The 19,122-nt window shown below is 44.5% G+C and overlaps 1 protein-coding gene across 1 annotated transcript in view; it reads right to left on the bottom strand.

Annotated features, from left to right (window-relative positions):
- Nucleotides 1-5,432: 5,432 nt before the first annotated feature.
- LOC140469285 (ciliary microtubule inner protein 2A-like) overlaps nt 5,433-19,122 on the bottom strand; it is a 43,097-nt gene continuing 29,407 nt past the window's right edge. Inside the window, exons 6-7 of the mRNA XM_072565627.1 lie at nt 17,011-17,119; nt 5,433-5,588 (exon numbers count right to left, since the gene is read on the bottom strand). Coding sequence (XP_072421728.1) covers nt 5,515-5,588; nt 17,011-17,119 — 183 coding nt within the window. The 3' untranslated portion in view covers nt 5,433-5,514. The remainder of the gene's footprint in view (nt 5,589-17,010; nt 17,120-19,122) is intronic.

The raw sequence follows: 19,122 nt of genomic DNA, 5'->3' as shown, positions 1-19,122 counted from the left end.
GGGGACGAGGCTGGACATGTCGGACAGGGATGGAGATTGGGAGGGGGAGTTGAAATGGGCGGTGAAGGTTGGGGGGGGTGGGGATCAGGTTGGCAGTTTTGGGCCCAGCGATAATGCTTGGTGAAATGGTCATCTAGTCTATGTTTGGTCTCACCGATGTAGAGAACACCACATTAGGAGCACCGGATGCAGTAAACTAGGTTGGAGGAGATGCAGGTGAACATCCATCTTACCTGGAAGGACTATTTGGGGCCTTGGGTGGAGGTGAGGGAGGTGGTGTACAGACAGGTGTACAGACAGAAGGTGCCGGGAGGATGGTGTTTGGAAGGGATTGTGGAGAGCGTGGCATGAACTCAGGAGTGGCAAAGAGAACGGTCCTTGTGGAAGACAGAGCAGGGTGAGGAGGGGAAGATGTTCTGGGTGGTAGGTCTAATTGAACTTGACAGAAATGTTTGAGGATGATACATTGCTTATAGAGACTGGTGGGGTGGAAAGTGAGGACAAGGCAGGGCCCCTACCTTTATTATGTTTGGAAGCTGGGGGGGTGGTTTTTAGATTTGAAATGGCTGGCAACTGAAAGGCAGGGTCAATTGGAGTGTACGGACCTTTGACATTCCTTGAACCAGTCTCCAAATTTGCACCCGGTCTGTCCGATGTAGAGGAGACCACATCAGGAGCAATTAAATTTGAGGAAATGAATCTCTGCCCGACCTGGAATGGTTGATTGGGGCCTTGGATGGAGGGAAGAGGAGAGGTGTGAGGGCAGGTTTTGCACCTTCTGTGGCCACAGGGATAGGTGCCAGATGTGGAGAAGGGATCGGTAGGCTGTGTGGAGCTAACGAGGGAGTTATGGAGGGAACAGTTCCTGCGGAAAACAGATAGGGTGGGGAGGGAAATATCATTGGGGGTTAGACTGCAGGTGATGGAAATGGCGGAGGATAATGTGCTGGATTTGGAGAGTCATAGAATCATAGAAACATAGAATCCCCACAGTGTGGAAACAGGCCCTACCCCTTTACTCCACATTTCCCCTGACTGACCTAACCTAACCTACACACCCCTGAGCACAATGGGCAAATTAGCACAGCCAATTCACCTAACCTGCACATCTTTGGGCTGTGGGAGGAGACCGGAGCAGGAGTAGGAAGACATCTGGGATGTCCTAGTGTGGAATTGGTCATCCTGGGAGCAAATACAGCAGAGGTGGACGAATTTGGTGTGTGCCATCGCGTTTTTGCAGAAGGGGTTTGGGAAGAGGTGTAGTCAAGGTAGCTGTGGGAGTCGGTGGTTTCAAATAGACGTTGGTGCTGAGTTGGTTGCCAGAGATGGAGACGGAGAGGTCCAGGAAGTGGAGAGAGTTGTCAGAGATGGTCCAAGTGAATTTGAGGTCAGTGTGGAAGTGTGGGTGAAGTAAATGAACTGTTCGACATCCTTGTGGGAGCACGAAGCAGTGCCGATACAGTCATTGATGTCGCAGAGGAAAAGATGGGGCATGGTGTCAGTGTAGCTGCGGAGGAGGGACTATTCCACTTATCCTATGAAGAGGCAGGTATAGCTTGGACCCATGTGAGTACCCATGGCCAACTCTCTGGTTTGGAGGAAGTGGGAGGATTGAAAGGAAAAGTTGTGAAGAGTGAGGACCAGTTCAGCTCGGCGGATGAGAGTGTCGGTGGAGGGGAACTGGTTGGATCTGCAGTAGAGGGCCTTGAGGTCTTCCACATAAGGGATAGAGGTGTAGAGAGACTGGATGTCCACGGTGAAGATGAGGTGTTGGGGGCCAGGGAATTGAAAGAGTTCAAGGAACAGTTCATCTACTTCACACGTACCTTCCACCCTGACCTCAAATTCACCTGGACCATCTCTGACAACTCCATCCCCTTCCTGGACCTCTCCACCTCCATCTCCGGCAACCAACTCAGCACCAACGTCTATTTCAAACTCACCGACTCCCACCTCGACCATACCTCTCCCATCCCCCACCCCCACAAAAATGCAATTCATACTCTCAATTCCTCTGCTTTGGCCATTTCTGCTCTGAGGATGAGCAATTCCACACCAGAACATCCCAGATGTCTTCCTACTTTAAGGATTGCAATTGCCCCTCCTCCACAATCAACAAAGCCCTCGACAACATCTCTTCTATTTCCCACACCTCTGCCCTCAACACTATCCCCCAAAACCACAACAAGGTTCGAGTCTTACCTGCTCCTCACATTCCACCTCATTAATCTCCAAATGCAGTACATCAGCCTCCACCAGTTCTACCACCTGCGAATATTTCCCTCCCCAACCTAATCTGCTTTCCACAAGAACTGTTCCCTCTGTAACTCTCTCGTTAGGTCCACCCTACCGATCTCTCCTCCACACCTGGCTCTTTTCCCTCCGGCCATAGGAGAATGCAAAACCTGCCCTTACACCTCTCCTCTTACCTCCCTCCAAGAGTCCAAGGAATCATTCCAAGTCCAGCAGAGATTCAGCTGCATTTCCTCTAAATTGATTTATTGCATTCATTGCTCCCAATGTGCTCTCCTCTACATTGGAGAGACCAAATACAAACTTGGGGGCTGGGTCAGGGAACATCTAAGGTCCGTACACTCCAATTAACCCCACCTTTTGGTTGCCAGGCATTTCAACTCCCCCTCCCACTCCCTGACGACTTGTCCATCCTGGGCCTTCTCCACCTTCAAAATAAGGCCACGCGCAAACTGAAGGGAGAACACCTCATCTTCCACCTACAGTCTTAACATAGAATTCACAGCTTCCAAATCCCCCCACCCCCACCCTCATCCCAGGTTCAACCCTTCCCCTCCACCCCCTCCTCCCTCCCCTGACCTAACCTGTCCATCGTCCTTGCCAGCTATCCGTTCCACCCTTCCCACCGACCAATCACAATCACCTCCTACCTGCATCCACCTCGCGCCATCCCACCGACCTTTCCCCCAGCGCCACCCCATCTCCCTTCCCACTTCCCCCCTCCCTAGGCCTGATGAAAGGTTCCAACTTGAAACACCAACTCCCTGCTTCTCTGATGCTGCTTGACCTGCTGTTCTTTAACCAGCTCCACACTTTGAACTCTACCTGTTACAGACAAGTCCAGCAGCCATTGCCTGTTGCTAGCTGACATTGAGGAGGTGGTGATGAAACCTCTTAATCCATGTTATGTAGGTCCCAACGTTTTGATTCAAAGCATTTAAGTTTGATAAAGTACTGCTTAGGAACATAGGGATAACTTATTTTGCATTTGAGACTATTCTGCCATTCAACTGAATAATTGCATCATGTGATTAGCTCCATATGCCTACCACTTTACATATCTTTTAAAGCTTTGGAGGACTTAAAGACTATCAATTGCAAAATTAAAATTTACTATTGATCAAGCATCAGTTGCCACTTGTTGAAAAGAGTACCAAAATTCTATTGCATTGTGCATAGAGATGTTTCCAAATTTCACTCCTGAACGTCTTTAATTTTTACACAATGCTTCCAAGTCCTAATTTCTCCTTGGTCCTAGTTTTTTCAATAAGCATAAGTAAATTCTAGCTACTCCGTTTCCTTTTCTTTAATATCTTGAAAACTTTTATCATTCATCTCTAGAATTCCTAAATCCCGGAAAACGTAACTCTAGTTTGTGTATCAAAAACAGAAATTACTGGGAAAACTCAGCAGGTCTGGCAGTGTCTGTGGACAGAAAGCAGAGTTAAGGTTTCAGGTCCAGTGACCCTTCTTGAATTCTGAAGAAGAGTTACTGGGCCCAAAGTGTTAACTCTGCTTTCTCTTCACAGACGCTGCCAAACCTATTGAGTTTTTCTAGCAATTTATGTTTTTGTTTCCGATTTCTAGCATCTGCATTCTTTGTTTTGTTTGGTTAAAATGTGTGTAATCTGTTCTTATGATTTGAAGTTTGCTATCATTCTGGCAAACATATGTTGCACTCCCGAGCCTTCCATATCCATCAAAGTTTTACCTGCACATCCACTAATATCATTTATTGTATCCGTTGCTCCCGATGTGGTCTCCTCTACATTGGGGAGACTGGACGCCTCCTAGCAGAGCACTTAAGGGAACATCTCCGGGACACCCGCACCAATCAACCACACCGTCCCGTGGCCCAACATTTCAACTCCCCCTCCCACTCAGCCGAGGACATGGAGGTCCTGGGCCTCCTTCACCGCTGCTCCCTCACCACCAGACGCCTGGAGGAAGAACGCCTCATCTTCTGCCTTGGAACACTTCAACCCCAGGGCATCAATGTGGACTTCAACAGTTTCCTCATTTCCCCTCCCCCCACCTCACCCCAGTTCCAAACTTCCAGCTCAGTAACTGTCCCCATAACTTGTCCGGACTTGTCCTACCTGCCTATCTTCTTTTCCACCTATCCACTCCACCCTCCTCCATGACCTATCACCATCATCCCCTCCCCCACTCACCTATTGTACTCTATGCTACTCTCTCCCCACCCCCACCCTCCTCTAGCTTATCTCTCCACGCTTCAGGCTCACTGCCTTTATTCCTGATGAAGGGCTTTTGCCTGAAACGTCGATTTTGCTGCTCCTTGGATGCTGCCTGAACTGCTGTGCTCTTCCAGCACCACTAATCCAGAATCTGGTTTCCAGCATCTGCAGTCATTGTTTTTACCTATATCTTTGGGTGGACTAGTACTGCTTACAATACTCTAGGTGTGGTTTAAATGAAGAATTGTACAATGAAGCAGAGCTTCAATGACCTTGTATTCTAGTGTCTTTAAAGGCCACTAATCATTCAGTTTGTTTTCATTATTTTGTATACCTGTTTATGATATTTTATCAAGCAGTGTATATGAGCCTCAAAATCTCTTCTGACATCCATGTTTGGAGAACTTTTGAAATTCAATCTTGGGATTAAATGTCACTGCCGTGGGTCAGCATTGCACCATTCATCAAGTAGATAAATGTACATTGCCATCTTTGGAATTCAATTGGTGCAGTTTTGCCCATGTTCTTTATTTATCAGGCTCTCTGCTGTTTTAAGCTTTCATCTCCATTGTCCACACCTATCTCTGTCATCAACAAATAAGAACACAGGCTTTTTATTGATCCCATCAACTCATTCACTAATAAATATGAATGATTAGTTGAGGCCCAGACCAGACCAGCTTGACACCTTCTGTAAAATGTCTCTGACTATATGTCGCAAAGTTAAAATCTTGTTCTGTTTGACATCTCTGTCAACACAGCTCCCATCTCAGAGCTAAGATCAAGACTAAAATAAACACAATACTGATACAGCCTGATACTAACGTGATTCTTGATGCTTTGCAGCTCACTGTGCTTGGCATCGTTCAGATGTTTTTCTGTTGTAGTATACAGTCCAAGGAGCAATGATTTGTTCAGAACCTTTATTTATGACATTCCAGCTTATCTTAACAATACCTTTCCTTTCCTCTTTGGTATTTTCCTGTATTTAATAATCTTCAGCTACAAATGCTATAAGATGTCAAAAATCCTCGGATAACCTGATTTTGCATTCCATCTGTAATTACAGACAGTGAATTTGTCTATGAGCAATCCTAGAATTCTTGCCAAATGTTGATCCGATGTCAAAGTTCGCCCCTGTGAAACATAAGGTATTGAAGCAGTGAGAAGCAGAGTGATCGTTCTGATTACATTAGCTGACAAAATATTGAAGGTACCAACCAGCCTGAAATATCAGAGTCTCATAATTTGTATTGCAGTCCATTGACTGGCACATTCTCCTGCCACTCTTGCTGGGGCCTCTCTTGTAGCAGACTTGATGTGTTTTGGTAACATGTGAATGGGTTACATGGGATCCCATGATCCAAGTTCACATGTAGAGCATCAAAATCAGTCAGCATGGCTTAGTGATGTAATGACAGCACTAGTACTGAGACTTCCAATGCACAAAGAAGTCACCTGTGCTCGTGTCCTTCCTAGCATGGGGCATCATGCAGACACAGTACGTCCCACTCCAAAGGCTTCAGGCTTCCCTTATTCTAAAGGGAAGTCATATTAGCATAGCCTGGACGCCTGTGCTATGTGGGAGGTCATGGACGCTTCCAGTGTCCCTGGTGACCACGTGTTCAGCCGCAGCTACTGGGTAACTGCATTTTACAGCTGGCATGATGGATGGGCTCACTGTACAGCATCCGTGATGTTCAGGTTATCATGGACAACACATTCAATGAGATGGTCACTTTGCGGGGAAAGACGAAACAGGAAGAAAGGTGACCGCTAGCAGAGTAGAGGAGGACAGGTAGTATAGGAGTCCCCTGTGCCTGTCCCCCTCTCTAACCGATTTACCATTTGCCATATGTTAGGGGAGTTAGCATCTTGGGGGATTGCAGCAGAAGCCAGGCCCATGGCACAGAGGGGAGGAAGAAGAATGGTAGGGCATTAGTGATATGTCATTCAATAGTGAGGGGTACAGATAGCCACAAAAGAGACACAGGATGGTATGGTACCTCCATGGTGCCAGAATCAAGGATGTCTCAGAGCATTCTGAAAGGGGAGGATGAACAGCCTGTGGTGATGGTACATATTTGTACGAATGATACAGATTGAAAAAACAAGGTGATTATAGAGATTAGAATGTAATTTTAAAAGTAGGATGTCAAAGGTAGTAATCTCGGGATTATAACCAGTGCCATATTCTTGCTAGAGTAAAAGTGACAGGTTATAACAGAGGAACATATGTCTGGAAAAATGCTATAGAAGGAAGGGTTTCAGATTCCTGAGACATTGGGCCCTGTATAGGGTTAAGTGGGGACCAGTACAAGCAGGACAGGTTACACCTGGGCAGGACTGGGACCAATGTCCTCAGGGAAGGTACTTGCTAGAGGTGTTGGAGAGGATTTAAATTGGAATAGCAGGAGGATGGGCACATCTGAGGGAGAAACAAGGATAGCAATAAAACATGGAAAGATAAGAGAAAAAAAGCAGAAATAAAACAAGGGTAAAAAAAAACAAAGATCATGCAAAATAAAGCTGACTTACAAGGTTAAAAAGACAACTGTAAAGATGTGTTTCAAAGCATAGAGTACTTGCAATAAGGTAGATGAATTGACAATGCAAATAGATGTGCATGGTTATGGCATAGCTGCAACTATAGAGACATGGCTGCAAGGTGACCAAGTATGGAAACCAAACATCCAGGAGTATTCAATATTTAGGAAGTGAAACAAGGTGGGGTAGCATTGTTCGTACTGGAGTAAAATAAATGCATTATTGAGGAAGGAAACTGGGTTAGAAAATCATGATGTGGAATCTTTGTGGATGGAGATAAGAAACACAAAATGCCAGAAAACATTAGTGGAGCTGACTATAGGTCTCCAAACAGTACTGAGATCTGAAGGAAGGTATTAAAAACAAAATTAAATACATGTAATAAAGATACTATTGTAATCATGGGCTACTTTTAATATAAATGTATATTAGGTAAACCAATCCAGCAATAATACTGCAGTTTTCCCGGAATTTATTGTTACGACACAGTGGTGAACCCTCTGTTAATTAAACCAAATACCCAGGAAAGCTCACCTTGCCTCCTGATCTACTAAAATATGAGTGACAGAAAACTCACAAATTCCACTAATTAAAGAAAATAACATCAATTTAATACTTTTCTCTAAAAGTGAACATTAAATAACTATTCACAATTCTCAGCCCCCTTTTCCTTTACTGTTTATTACCTGCCTCCAATTCTATAACAATATGCTGTTCCAATAAGACATTTATTAAAATTACATCAACTTAATTTCAAAAACCACGCAGCTGCTGTTGTCTTTTGTAATTTCACTCTTCTGGTTGCTGAATTCCCTGGGTCATCTTCTTTCTATTTACTGACAGCATGTTTCATATGAAAAGATACTTCTGATAGAGAATGTTTACTAATTTCTTGGATGGCAAGATGTTAGATCTTCAGGCATTTCTGTCTCAATGGCACTTGCTCTGTCTCCAATTTTCAAAATGTCTGCACTTTTATAGCCCCAAAATGATTGGATTGTCTCATTTGTTTGATGTCGACAAAACAATAAACTCAAACTTGATTGGCTTTTAGTATCCTTGGGCATAATTTAAATTGATTGGTGAAATTCAAATTGTTGTCAAAACAGCAACCAACTCAGGTATTCATTTCACAGCCAAATGTTAATAATTTCAATTTTCCAGTACACTCTGGGACTGCTACCTCGTCATATCACAGGTGCTTGTAATCCCTCAGTTCAGAACAGCATTCACTCTCTCTTAAAGATACAGTACATGCCTTCAACTTCATAGCAGTATATATAATCTTTTTTAGACCAATACATTGAGGAACCATCTAGACAGCAGGCAAACCTACAGTGGGTATTATGCAATGAGAAAGGTTTAATTAACAATCTTTCATGTGCTTTCCTTTGGGGACGAGTGATCAGAAAAGGAGAGAATTGTTTATTAGGATGGTGAGTGAAGCCAAAACTAGGGTTCTGCATCTAAATAAAAGGAACTACAAGGGTATGCAGGACAAATCAGCAATGATGGATTGGGTAACCTTCCTAAAAGGGGTAACAATGACATACCAGTGGTTTTCAACTGATGTGCCATGACACAGTGAGAAGCGTGATGCAAAGTGTTCAGGAAGCAGCGCTGTTTTACTCAAGTGTTGAGGCTGTATCTGTGCTTCCACTCTCTGGAGCCTTAATGTCCATGTTAGAAGGCAGTAGCTGCTGACACTAGTCACTCCTATCAACTCTGCATGTCTAAGCCTCCCAAGCTATGCGTGCATCAGAGCTTTGGCACCACGCTTAAGTTGATATTTGCATCAATTCAGTTGAAAAAGGTTGGTGTGCTGTAGACGTGTTTGTTTCACTGAAGTGTGCCTTGATACTCAAAAGGTTGGGAACCATTGGAATAGATAATGTCTAATATACTTAAGGAATGTATACATGAATGACAACAATTATTCATTCCTATCATGCACAAAAATAAAACAGGAAAGGTGGCTCTACCATGGCTTAAGAAGAAACTGGGGATAGTTGGGATCTACACAGTAGACATAACCTTGACAGAAAAAAAGGCAGCAAACTTGAGTCCTGACATCAGTTCAGAATTTAACTAAACAGAACAGAAAGATTGCTCAAGAGGGGAAAGTAGAGTATGAGAGTAGACCTAGAGGGAACATATAAACTGACTGTAAAATATTTTACTAACATGTAAACAGAAAAGAATAGTGAAGACAAATGTTGGTCCCATACAGTCAGAAATGGGAGTAATTATAATAATGGGGAGCAAAGACATGGCAGAAAACCTGGACATATAGCTTGGTTCTGACTCACAAAGAGGACACAAATCATTTCTCAGAAATGTTAGGGAACAAAAGGTATATAGACAGAGAGGAATTTAATGAATTTAGTATTCGTAAAAAGAAAGGTGCTCAAGAAGTTAATGTGGTTAAATGCTGACATCACCCCAAGGCCTGAAAATCTACATCCCAGAGTACTAAAGTGACCGTCGACATATTGAATGCATTGGTGATCATCTTCCAAAATCCCGTAGACTCTGGGACAGGTGCTGTAGATTGGAGGGGGATAACTGTAACCCCATTATTTGAAAAAGGAGTGAGGGGGCAAAAAACCAGAAAGTCTAGACCAGATTGATTGCCTGATATAATACATGTGGAGAAAATACTAGAGTCTGTTTTAAAAAATGTGACAGCAGAACATTTGGAAAGCATTAAAAAAAGAACTAAGAATTGCGAATGCTGGTTTCCTGTACACTGAGGAGACAAACCACAGACTGTGAGGATGACTGCTTTGCGGAACTCTGATGCTCTGTCCGCAAAATTGATCCCGATCCTCCAATAGCCTGCCATTCCAACACTGTTGTTCGCTGGCCAACATTACTGTCTCAGCCCTGATGCAGTGCTCCAGTGAGGCTCAGCACAAGTTGCAAGAACGGCATCTTATTTTCCGCTTCGGGACTCTGCACCCGCCAGGACTCAATGTCACATTTAATAGTTTTAGAATTTTCTTCTACGTCCTTCACCCAACCTGACACCTCAGGCCCTGTTGTAATATAGACTGCTTTCATAGGATCCCTACAGTGTGGAAGCAGGCCATTAGGCCCATTGAGACCACACCGGCCCTCCAAAGAGCATCCCACCCAGACTGACTCCAACCCACCACGACCCACTTCCAATTTTATCCCTGTAACCCTGCTTGCCCAGTGGCTATCCCACTCTGCCTGCACATTATAGACAATTTAGCGCAGTCAATCCACCTAATTTATATATCTTTAGACCATGAGAGGAAACTGGAGCACCCAGAGGAAACCCACACAGACATGGGGAGAATGTGCAATCTGCACATAGACAATCGGCTGAGGGTGGAATCAAACCCAGGCACCTATCATAGATTCTTTACAGTGTGGAAACAGACCATTTGGCCTAACAAGGTCACACCAGTCCCTCTAAACATTATCCCACTCAGACCCATTCCCTTACCTTATTACTGTACATTTCCCCTGACTAAAGCATCTAGCCTACACATGCCTGAACACTACGGGTATTTTCCCATGGCTAATTCACTGAACCTGCTCATTTTTGGACTGTGGGAGGAAACCCGAGCACCTGGTGGAAACACGTGCAGGCACGGGGAGAATGCACAAACTCCACACAGTCATACAAGGCTGGAATTGTACCCAGGTCCCTGGCTTGTGAGGTAGCAGTGCTAACAACTGAGCCACCATGCTGCTTTTTCAGTGCCTTATTTTCACCTCTTTCTGATCCCCATTATCAGCTTTTCTTTCTCCCTGGCGTACTATCATCTATCCCCTTGTCTAGCTGACTGTCATTCTTACTCTCTGGGCTCTATCTCCACCTCTCCATTTACTCTTTCCCCCCTCACCACCTGTCTTCAGCATATATTGCACATTTTCCTAACTACAATCAGTTCTGCAGAAGGATCACTGGACCCAAAATGTTAATTCTGTTTTCCCTCCCCAGGTCCTGCCAGGCCTGCTGAGTTTCTCCAGCAATTTCTGTTTTTGATTTGGAAAGCATTAATGGGATAAAGATGGGTATATGAAAGGGAAATCATGCTTAACTAATCTGATGGCATTATGTGAGGATGTAACCAGGAGAATAGAAAAGGGAGAGCCAGTGGATGTGGTGTATTTGGAGTTCCATCGAATAGGTTAGTGGGCAAAAGTAAAACCCATGGGATTTGGGTAATACAACAGCATGGATTGAGAATTGGTTGACAGACCAGAGACAGAGAGTGAGAATAGAAAAGTGTAGCAGGCAGTTACTAGTGGTGTACTGCTGAGATCAGTGCTTGGAATTCATCTATTCATAATATGCAGAAATGACTTGGATGAGGGAACAAAATGTAACCTTTTCCAAGTTAGCTGGCTTCACAAAACTAGGTCGGATTGTGAGTTGAGGAGGATGGAAGGAGGCTTCAGCTCAATCTAGCCAAGTTGAATATGTGAGCAAACACATGGCAGATGCAGTATCATATCGTTCAGTGTGAAGTTATTCAATCCAGCGTGAAAACAAAATCAAAGTATTGTTGAAATGGTGATCTGTTGGGAAGTCTGGATGTCCAAAGGGATCTGGGTGTCCTTGTCCTCCAGTCAATGAAAGTAGACAAGTAGGTGCAGCAAGCAATTAAGAAGGCAAATTGTGTATTGGCCTTGATTGCAAGAGGATTGGAGTTCAGAAATAGGGATGCCTTACTGCAGTTACACAAGGCACTGACTGAGACCACACCTGGAATATTGTGTGCAGCTTTGATTTCCCTACCTAAGAAATGCTGATCTACCACAGAGGGCAGATAGCGGAGGTTCACTCAGCTAATGCCAGGAATGGCAGGACTGTCCTATGTAGAGAGATTACTTTGAATGGACTGGTACTCGGTAGAGTTTAGAAGGATGAGAGGGGATCTGTTTGGAGCATATAAATGTCCAACAGGGCTGATAGACTAGATGCAGACAGGATGTTTCCCCTGACCAGGGAGTCTAGAACCAAGGGTCACTGTTTCAGGATAGAGAGTAGGCCATTTAGCACTGAGAAGAAAAAAAAAATTCTTTACTTAGAGCGTAGTCAGCCTGTGAACTTCTCTACCAGAGAAGGGTGTGGAGGTTAGGTCACTGAGTATATTCAAGAAAAAAGATTGATAATTTTTTGGGTATTAAAAGCATCTTGGGGTATGGAGAGAAAGCAGGAAAATGCATTGATCTCAATGATTAGCCATGATCATACTGAATGGGCCAAATGGCCTAGTCCAGCCCCTAGTTTTTGTGTTTCCTTCACACTGACTCCAGAAAAGCCATAGTTCCGAGTTTTGCAGTCCTAATGTTTCATGTGGGTTTCATCTGCATGGAAGCAACTTGTAGCTGTCCCAGTCTAGACTATTCACTTGAGAATAAACAATTAAGGAATCGTCTAATTTGATAGGCTGAAGGAGGGAGACTCTTGGTGAAGGCAAGAGCTCTAGTGGCACACTGGTTGTATCCTTTCATGTGGTCCAAAAGGTCTGGGTCCATGTTCTTCCAGAGATGTGTCATACCACATTTTTAAAATGATCTATTCGGGGACGAAAACATTTCTTCACTCAACAAATCTGGAACTCTCCCTAATAAAGCTGTTAATGCTGGGAGCCAATTAAAATTTTCAAAGCTAAGATTGAGTAATTTTTGATGGGTAAATTATTAAGGGATATAGAATGATAGCAGGTATATGGAGATTGAGTAATAGTTGAATGATGTGGGGCAGTCAGGTTGCACTGGGTAGTAGTGCAACTACTGAGGCAACTACATCGTCGAATTGAATAGCTGAAAAGAATTTAAAAAGCAAATTGTCCCCTCCCCATCCCTAGAATACTTATAGTTTGATGTTTGAAAGTTGGAGGTTGTCAATAAGTTAGAAACAAAGAGGAAATTTTTTTTTGTAATATATCAGAATGTACAGCTTCAGCTATACTTCTCGCAATCTGCACAGTATTATCTGTAAATGCATTTTACTGTCAGATCATTCCTTTGTTTTACTTTGGGCTTAGCTAAACCTATTAAAAAAATTATTAACTATGTAAAATTTAGTAACCATAAATACTCAATGAAAGTATCCAGTATATGCAGCGATGTTCAATGGGTGAGAAAAGATTTACAATTAGCCAAAAATTATTTATTGTTAATCCAAATAATTAAGACAATGATATGTGAGAGCTAGGTATGTGATGGGATGGCACTATGGAGGTTTGTGGACAGCAAACATCCACATTTGTAGGAGGTATCTCTGGCTCTGGATCCATCTCTCTGGGTGGTCAAAGACCAGATGTCTCCCCAAAGTTGTACATTGGAATCTCAGAAGTCCTAACACACTAACTCTATCGGTATTACCTTGAGGATGGGAAGTTTATCTTCCAACAGCCAATTACTTTATATCCAGAACTGTTCAAAACTATCTCCAGTTCTGACATGGAGACCCCCAGGGGTCCCAACTAACTGAATACTCAGGAAATGTTAGACAGATTAAAATTATACAACTGAGTCCTCCAAATCTCCAATGGATATCCCCTGACCCTTTGACTGCTCCCGTGATGCTCTGAATTCAACTCGCCTGGCTTCAACCTAGTCCAACTACTCCTTTAACTCCACCCAATTTCTCTCCAAACCAATTCAGCTAACCCCCCCGATCCCCCTGACCTCCCCCCCCAACCTGAGGCAACTAGCCTCAGTAGTTGCACTATTACCCAGTGTAACCTGACTGCCCCACATCATTCGTTTATCCCTGACCCTGCCTATCCCATCATCTACCACCTGACAGCCCATCCATCAACCCACCTACCACCCTACCCTCACCAACCTGCCATCTAATTCCTTTTACCTACCAGCCCCCTCATCTACCCACCTCCTACCTTTCCTTCTCAATCACCAAACACTCTATTCCCTCCTTACCTGGCATGCTACATCTTTACTTAGCTACCTGCCACTCTGCCTCCTTTCCCAGGCATTCCTCTCACCCACTCACACAATTATTGTCTCTCTGTTGCCTTTCGAAGCGGCTTTGGACTTTTTAACTCTTTATTTTTCAGAATACCGTAAAAAGGATGGTGTTTTCCACAAAGATTCTTGCCGCTGCTCCCGAAGAGGATTCCTGCACTTGATGAGTTCTGCAAGATCTTCCATCAGGTGATGCCCTCAAAAAAATCTTGAGGTACGTAAATGTGAAATTTATCTGTTGTTTGTTAGGATTAGGACTTCTACCTAATTTGGAAGGTTTGGGCCAATGTCTCCACTTTGTCTGCCACAGAGCCAGAGTGGGACGGGGGCACACTGCAACATGGTGGATGGGGGAGCAGTAACTGGATAGTTTTCTCCAGGCTTTGGTCATGTCATGTGCAGAAGTGCAGGTTCAGTAATGCGTTGATGCAAAAGATACATAGAGTGAACACAATGGGCTGCTGACGCTACTCCCCTACTCCTTTCCCTCCCCCTCTCTCCCTTCTCTTACTCAGTCCTCTTCCCCCTCACTCCATCTGGACCTGAGTGGCCACCACCTCATATCCCTGTGCTATTGCGCCAGCGGTGAGGAACTCCACAGCCTGTCCAGCACTGAGAGAGAGAGAGAGAGAGAGAGAGAGAGAGAGAGAGACAGAGACAGAGAGAGAGAGAGAGAGAGAGAGAGAGAGAGAGAGACAGAGAGAGAGAGAGAGAGAGAGACACAGAGACAGAGAGAGAGACAGAGACAGAGAAAGAGAGAGAAATGGAGAACAGAATGCAATGGAACACCTCTAACTGGCAATGTGCAGGTCTGGAGAAGGGAGAGAGAGGCTAAGTCTCCACTGCCATTAGGAAATACTTGTTCCTTTGAGCGATAGCGTGAGCAAGCCCTCACCAGCAAGAGTTGGTTCTGTGGATGCCCACAAATGTGGGATGTAGGTAAAGTAGTGTTACTTCTGCAATCATAATTACTTATACAAGGTAAATGAACTCATACCAGTCTATAATTGTTTCAGCCAAGAGCTGAGTCAACAAGAATGAAAACTATGTGAAGGAAATACATAATTGTTTTTGTATTAGCTAAAATGTGCATGCAAGAATGAAATGTGCCTGCAAACAATGGGAGATGTTCCAGACAAATAGATAAGGTGCTGTGAGGGGAGGGGTTAAGCTAGGTATGCCTGTACAAACAAGAGTTATAAGTATCTATTTCCCACTTCTGCAAACACAAGAACAAACCACAATCAAGAAGTCATGAGGTCATAAGATCATAACAAGTGAGGGAAACAGATGGTAGTGAAGGAAGATATACCTAACAATGGACCACGGCTGGATGTGGCCAAACAGCCTTGTGAGGCCAGAAATAAGCATTTTGTCACAGACAAGGCTGGATAAGGCAAGAGATAAACAGGAGTAATGGGCGCCAGTCTTAGAGAGGTGGGAGATGTAAACAGGGGAGGAACAATGGGATGAAAGAATAGGAACCAAATTACATAAATATTGTATACTAGTTGAATTCAGTGTGTGTGTGTAACTGCTTTTGCATACAGTAGACACCACATCCCTCTTGCAAGAGCGAAATAAATGACACTACTGATTCAGATCTTGTCTCGGACTGAAATTATTGAAGTGAGTGAGCTTCGTTTCTCACAGAAAGATGCCACCAAGCCCCAGCCATAATGCAGCCAGGAGCAGAAGTCCTTGAGCCCCAGAGACCAAACCACCCTCTCCTCCCCCAGAATGGAGTAGTCCTTGGACAGTTCCCTGCCATTCCTATCTTACAGGAATCAATGCTTCACTTGAAGTCTTTGTAGTTAGTCTCCACTTTCAGGAACACAAAGCTGAGACAAAGGGTAGAAATAGTGGAGCTTCAAAGAGATTTGGGATACAGTTACATAGTTCATTAAAATGACATGGACAAGTCCAAAAAGTAGGAATATAGCATAAGAAATAGAAACCAAAAAACGCTAATGGAATGGAGATGTTTATATTTAGACGACTAGAATAGAAAGGGGTTCATGCTTCTTTGGTACAAAGCCATGATTAGACCACATCTGGAGTCTCTGCAAACAGTGCTGGATATCACATCATCAGACAGATGCAGTGGCCTTGGAGGGAGTGTAGCACACTTAGTTATGGGATTAAATGACCTAGGATAGTTTTTGCTGGCGTTTAGTGTCATAGAGTCATAGAGATGTACAGTACGGAAACAGACCCTTTGATCCAACCCGTCCATGCCGAACAGATATCCCAACCCAATCTAGTCCCACCTGCCAGCACCCAGCCCATATCCCTCCAAACCCTTTCTATTCATATACACATCCAAATGCCTCTTAAATGTTGCAATCGTACCATCCTCTGGCAGCTCATTCCATACATGTACCACCCTCTGCGTGAAAAAGTTGCCCCTTAGGTCTCTTTTATATCTTTCCCCTCTCACCCTAAACCTATGCCCTCTAGTTCTGGACTCCCCGACCCCAGGGACAAGACTTTGTCTATTTATCCTGTCCATGCCCCTCATAATTTTGTAAACCTCTATAAAGTTGCCCCTCAGCCTCCGACACTCCAGGGAAAACAGCCCCAGCCTGTTCAGCCTCTCCCTGTAGCTCAAATCCTCCAACCCTGGCAACATCCTTGTAAATCTTTTCTGAACCCTTGTTTGATTTGATTGAGATTTTCAGAATATGAAGGGAACTGACAGGTTGACAGAAAATATTTCTGCTTGTTGGGGTTTGAAGGGATAGGGGATGGTCTAAAAACAGGTGGAATGGCTTCCCCTGTACCATAAGAATGCTGTGACTCTCGAGTCAGACCTTCCAGGAGTGAAACACCTGCACACAAAGGTGATTGTAGTTTGAAACCTGCTTCTGCAAATAACAAGTGATGTTACAACCACTGTTAATTTTAAATCTGAGACTCAGAATTTTTTGTGAGTTTGGTCACAGGTCCGGCTCAAGGAAGTAAATGTCCGAATGGTAAATGGGTTTTGTGCGCAGGATTTGAGCAGCTATATGTCCAGCCATAAATGAAAACCTACCTGGCACATGACCACCATATTTTGGAACCATTGGGGTGGTGAGGTAAAGTTTATTTTCAGGTTGTGGAAGCTCCTCCGGGCAACCTTTCAGTTTGTTTCTCACTAAATACTGAAAAGGAAATGTTCACAATCAGTCCGGCTTGAGATCTCAAATGGAAAACAGCAAAACATTTCAGTGCGTGAGCTCCCTGTTCCTGTTATCACCATTTACTGTGATTCATCCAGTGGAGGAGAGGGGGCTGTCTGTGATGGGAACTAGCTGCTGAACATATTTAATTGGGCTTTGATTCTCTGAAGTTGATAGGACCCCAGATAACATAAGGAATTCCCACACTGCAGGAATTTTAAAAAAGACACTGGGTCACAGAGGTCCCAACTGGACTTCCCACATGGAATCTTTGTGATCTATGGTCTTTCTTTCTTTTAATCCCTACAGTGTGAAAGCAGGCAATTTGGCCCATTGAGACCACACTGACCTTCAATGAGTATCCTACCCAGCCTACTTCATTCCTATAACCCTGAATTTCCCATGGTTAACCCACCTTACCTGCACATCTCTTTGGACTGTGAGAGTAAACCAGGGCACCCAGAGGGGACCCATGCAGACACAGGGAGAACATGCAAACTGCACACAGTCATCCAAGGGTGGAATCAATCCCAAATCCCTAGAGCTGGGAGGCAGCAGTGCTAACCACGGAGCCACCATGCTTTTCCACAATGGACAAGCAGCTGGAAGGCTGATAACACACCACCAATGGAGTGATAGTTGTGTAGGATGATTACTAGTGCTGATCCTCCAATGGGAGCAGTCAACCTAATCCCCTGTGGCTCCCATGCTCGTAGTCACCATATCCAATTACATTAAGACAAATGATATAGTAGCATCTCATTGACTGAGACAGATCAATGTGATGAGTTTACAGTGTGGCTACAGAGAGTTACATGACCTCCGTTCTGTGCACTTCTCATTCTCAGCCTACAATGCTGGCTAGCAGCAATGTGAGAACCAGAGCTGTATAGGTCAGTCAGTCCACAGCCCCTTCATCCCCAGGACCTCAGGGGCCACCATACACAGTGACTCATGGAATTGGATCCCTCATGGGCACAGTGGAACTCAGCGGAAGTTTGGCCCCAGAACATGCAGTGTGTCAATCCACCAGCCCCTAAGTGGTCACAGCCTGGCCTTCATGAACCAACCTTACAGCCACAGCCAAAGAGCTAACTCATGGATACCTTGGGAGAGTTGAAGGCTAAGGGCATAAATCCTGACCAAAACTCTGGAGTGGACTTCAAAGATGGCTCATCTTTCTCGTGAATCCTGCAGTCAGTTTGGTACCAGATTGCTTTGCATTCATTTGGACTTGAGACTTTGAACGAATGCTGCTTTTCCAAACTGAGTAAGAGGGTGTGATCAACAGCAACCTGAGAAAACCAAACTGAGTGTTTACCAAGCCTGTATCCTCAGGGTACTCTTACAGAGTGATGAGACCAGGACAGTACATGCTACATAAGAGAAAAAGCTGCATGGTTTCCATATCCACTGTGCCAGACATATCCTCAGCCTCTCTTGGCTGGACGGGGTCCCCAACTCCAAAGTCCTGGAATATGGCTTCTATTAGCAAACACTCCCTGTTAAACCAATGATGTCAGCCCTGCCTTGGCTATGTACATCAGAAGATGGCCATTTACCTAAAGGCCTTCTGTCAGGAAACCTGGTCACTAGGCTCTTACAAGGGGTCCTGCAGTGAGACAGTTGCGGATGACTGTGACTTCCGGGGACTCTGCGTTTGGAAGAGCATTGGAGGAGCTGACAGGAAATGAAAATCCCAACTGGCGCAGAAGAGGGCCCAGGTTGAAACATAGGCTAGCGAGTCACACACCGCCTCATCTCGCTGTCTCCCTCTGCAGTCAATGTGCCTGAGACTGCCACGTTAGAGCGCTACTCCTGAACCCCATCAGGCCCCATCAATAGAGTTGACCACCATTAAAAAGAAAGCCACTTCCAGAAAAGGAGAAAGCATGAATCATCAGATAATTGGGCTGCAGAGGAGTTGAGAGTCCACCCGCCCCCCCCCGCCCCCCACCCAACAAACCTTATTCCCAAATCCAAAC

The sequence above is a fragment of the Chiloscyllium punctatum genome, chromosome 49 (assembly GCF_047496795.1).
Source record: "Chiloscyllium punctatum isolate Juve2018m chromosome 49, sChiPun1.3, whole genome shotgun sequence".
Lineage (NCBI taxonomy): Eukaryota > Metazoa > Chordata > Chondrichthyes > Orectolobiformes > Hemiscylliidae > Chiloscyllium > Chiloscyllium punctatum.
Note: the sequence above shows the minus strand (reverse complement) of the source record. Positions and strands in the feature narration are given on the sequence as shown.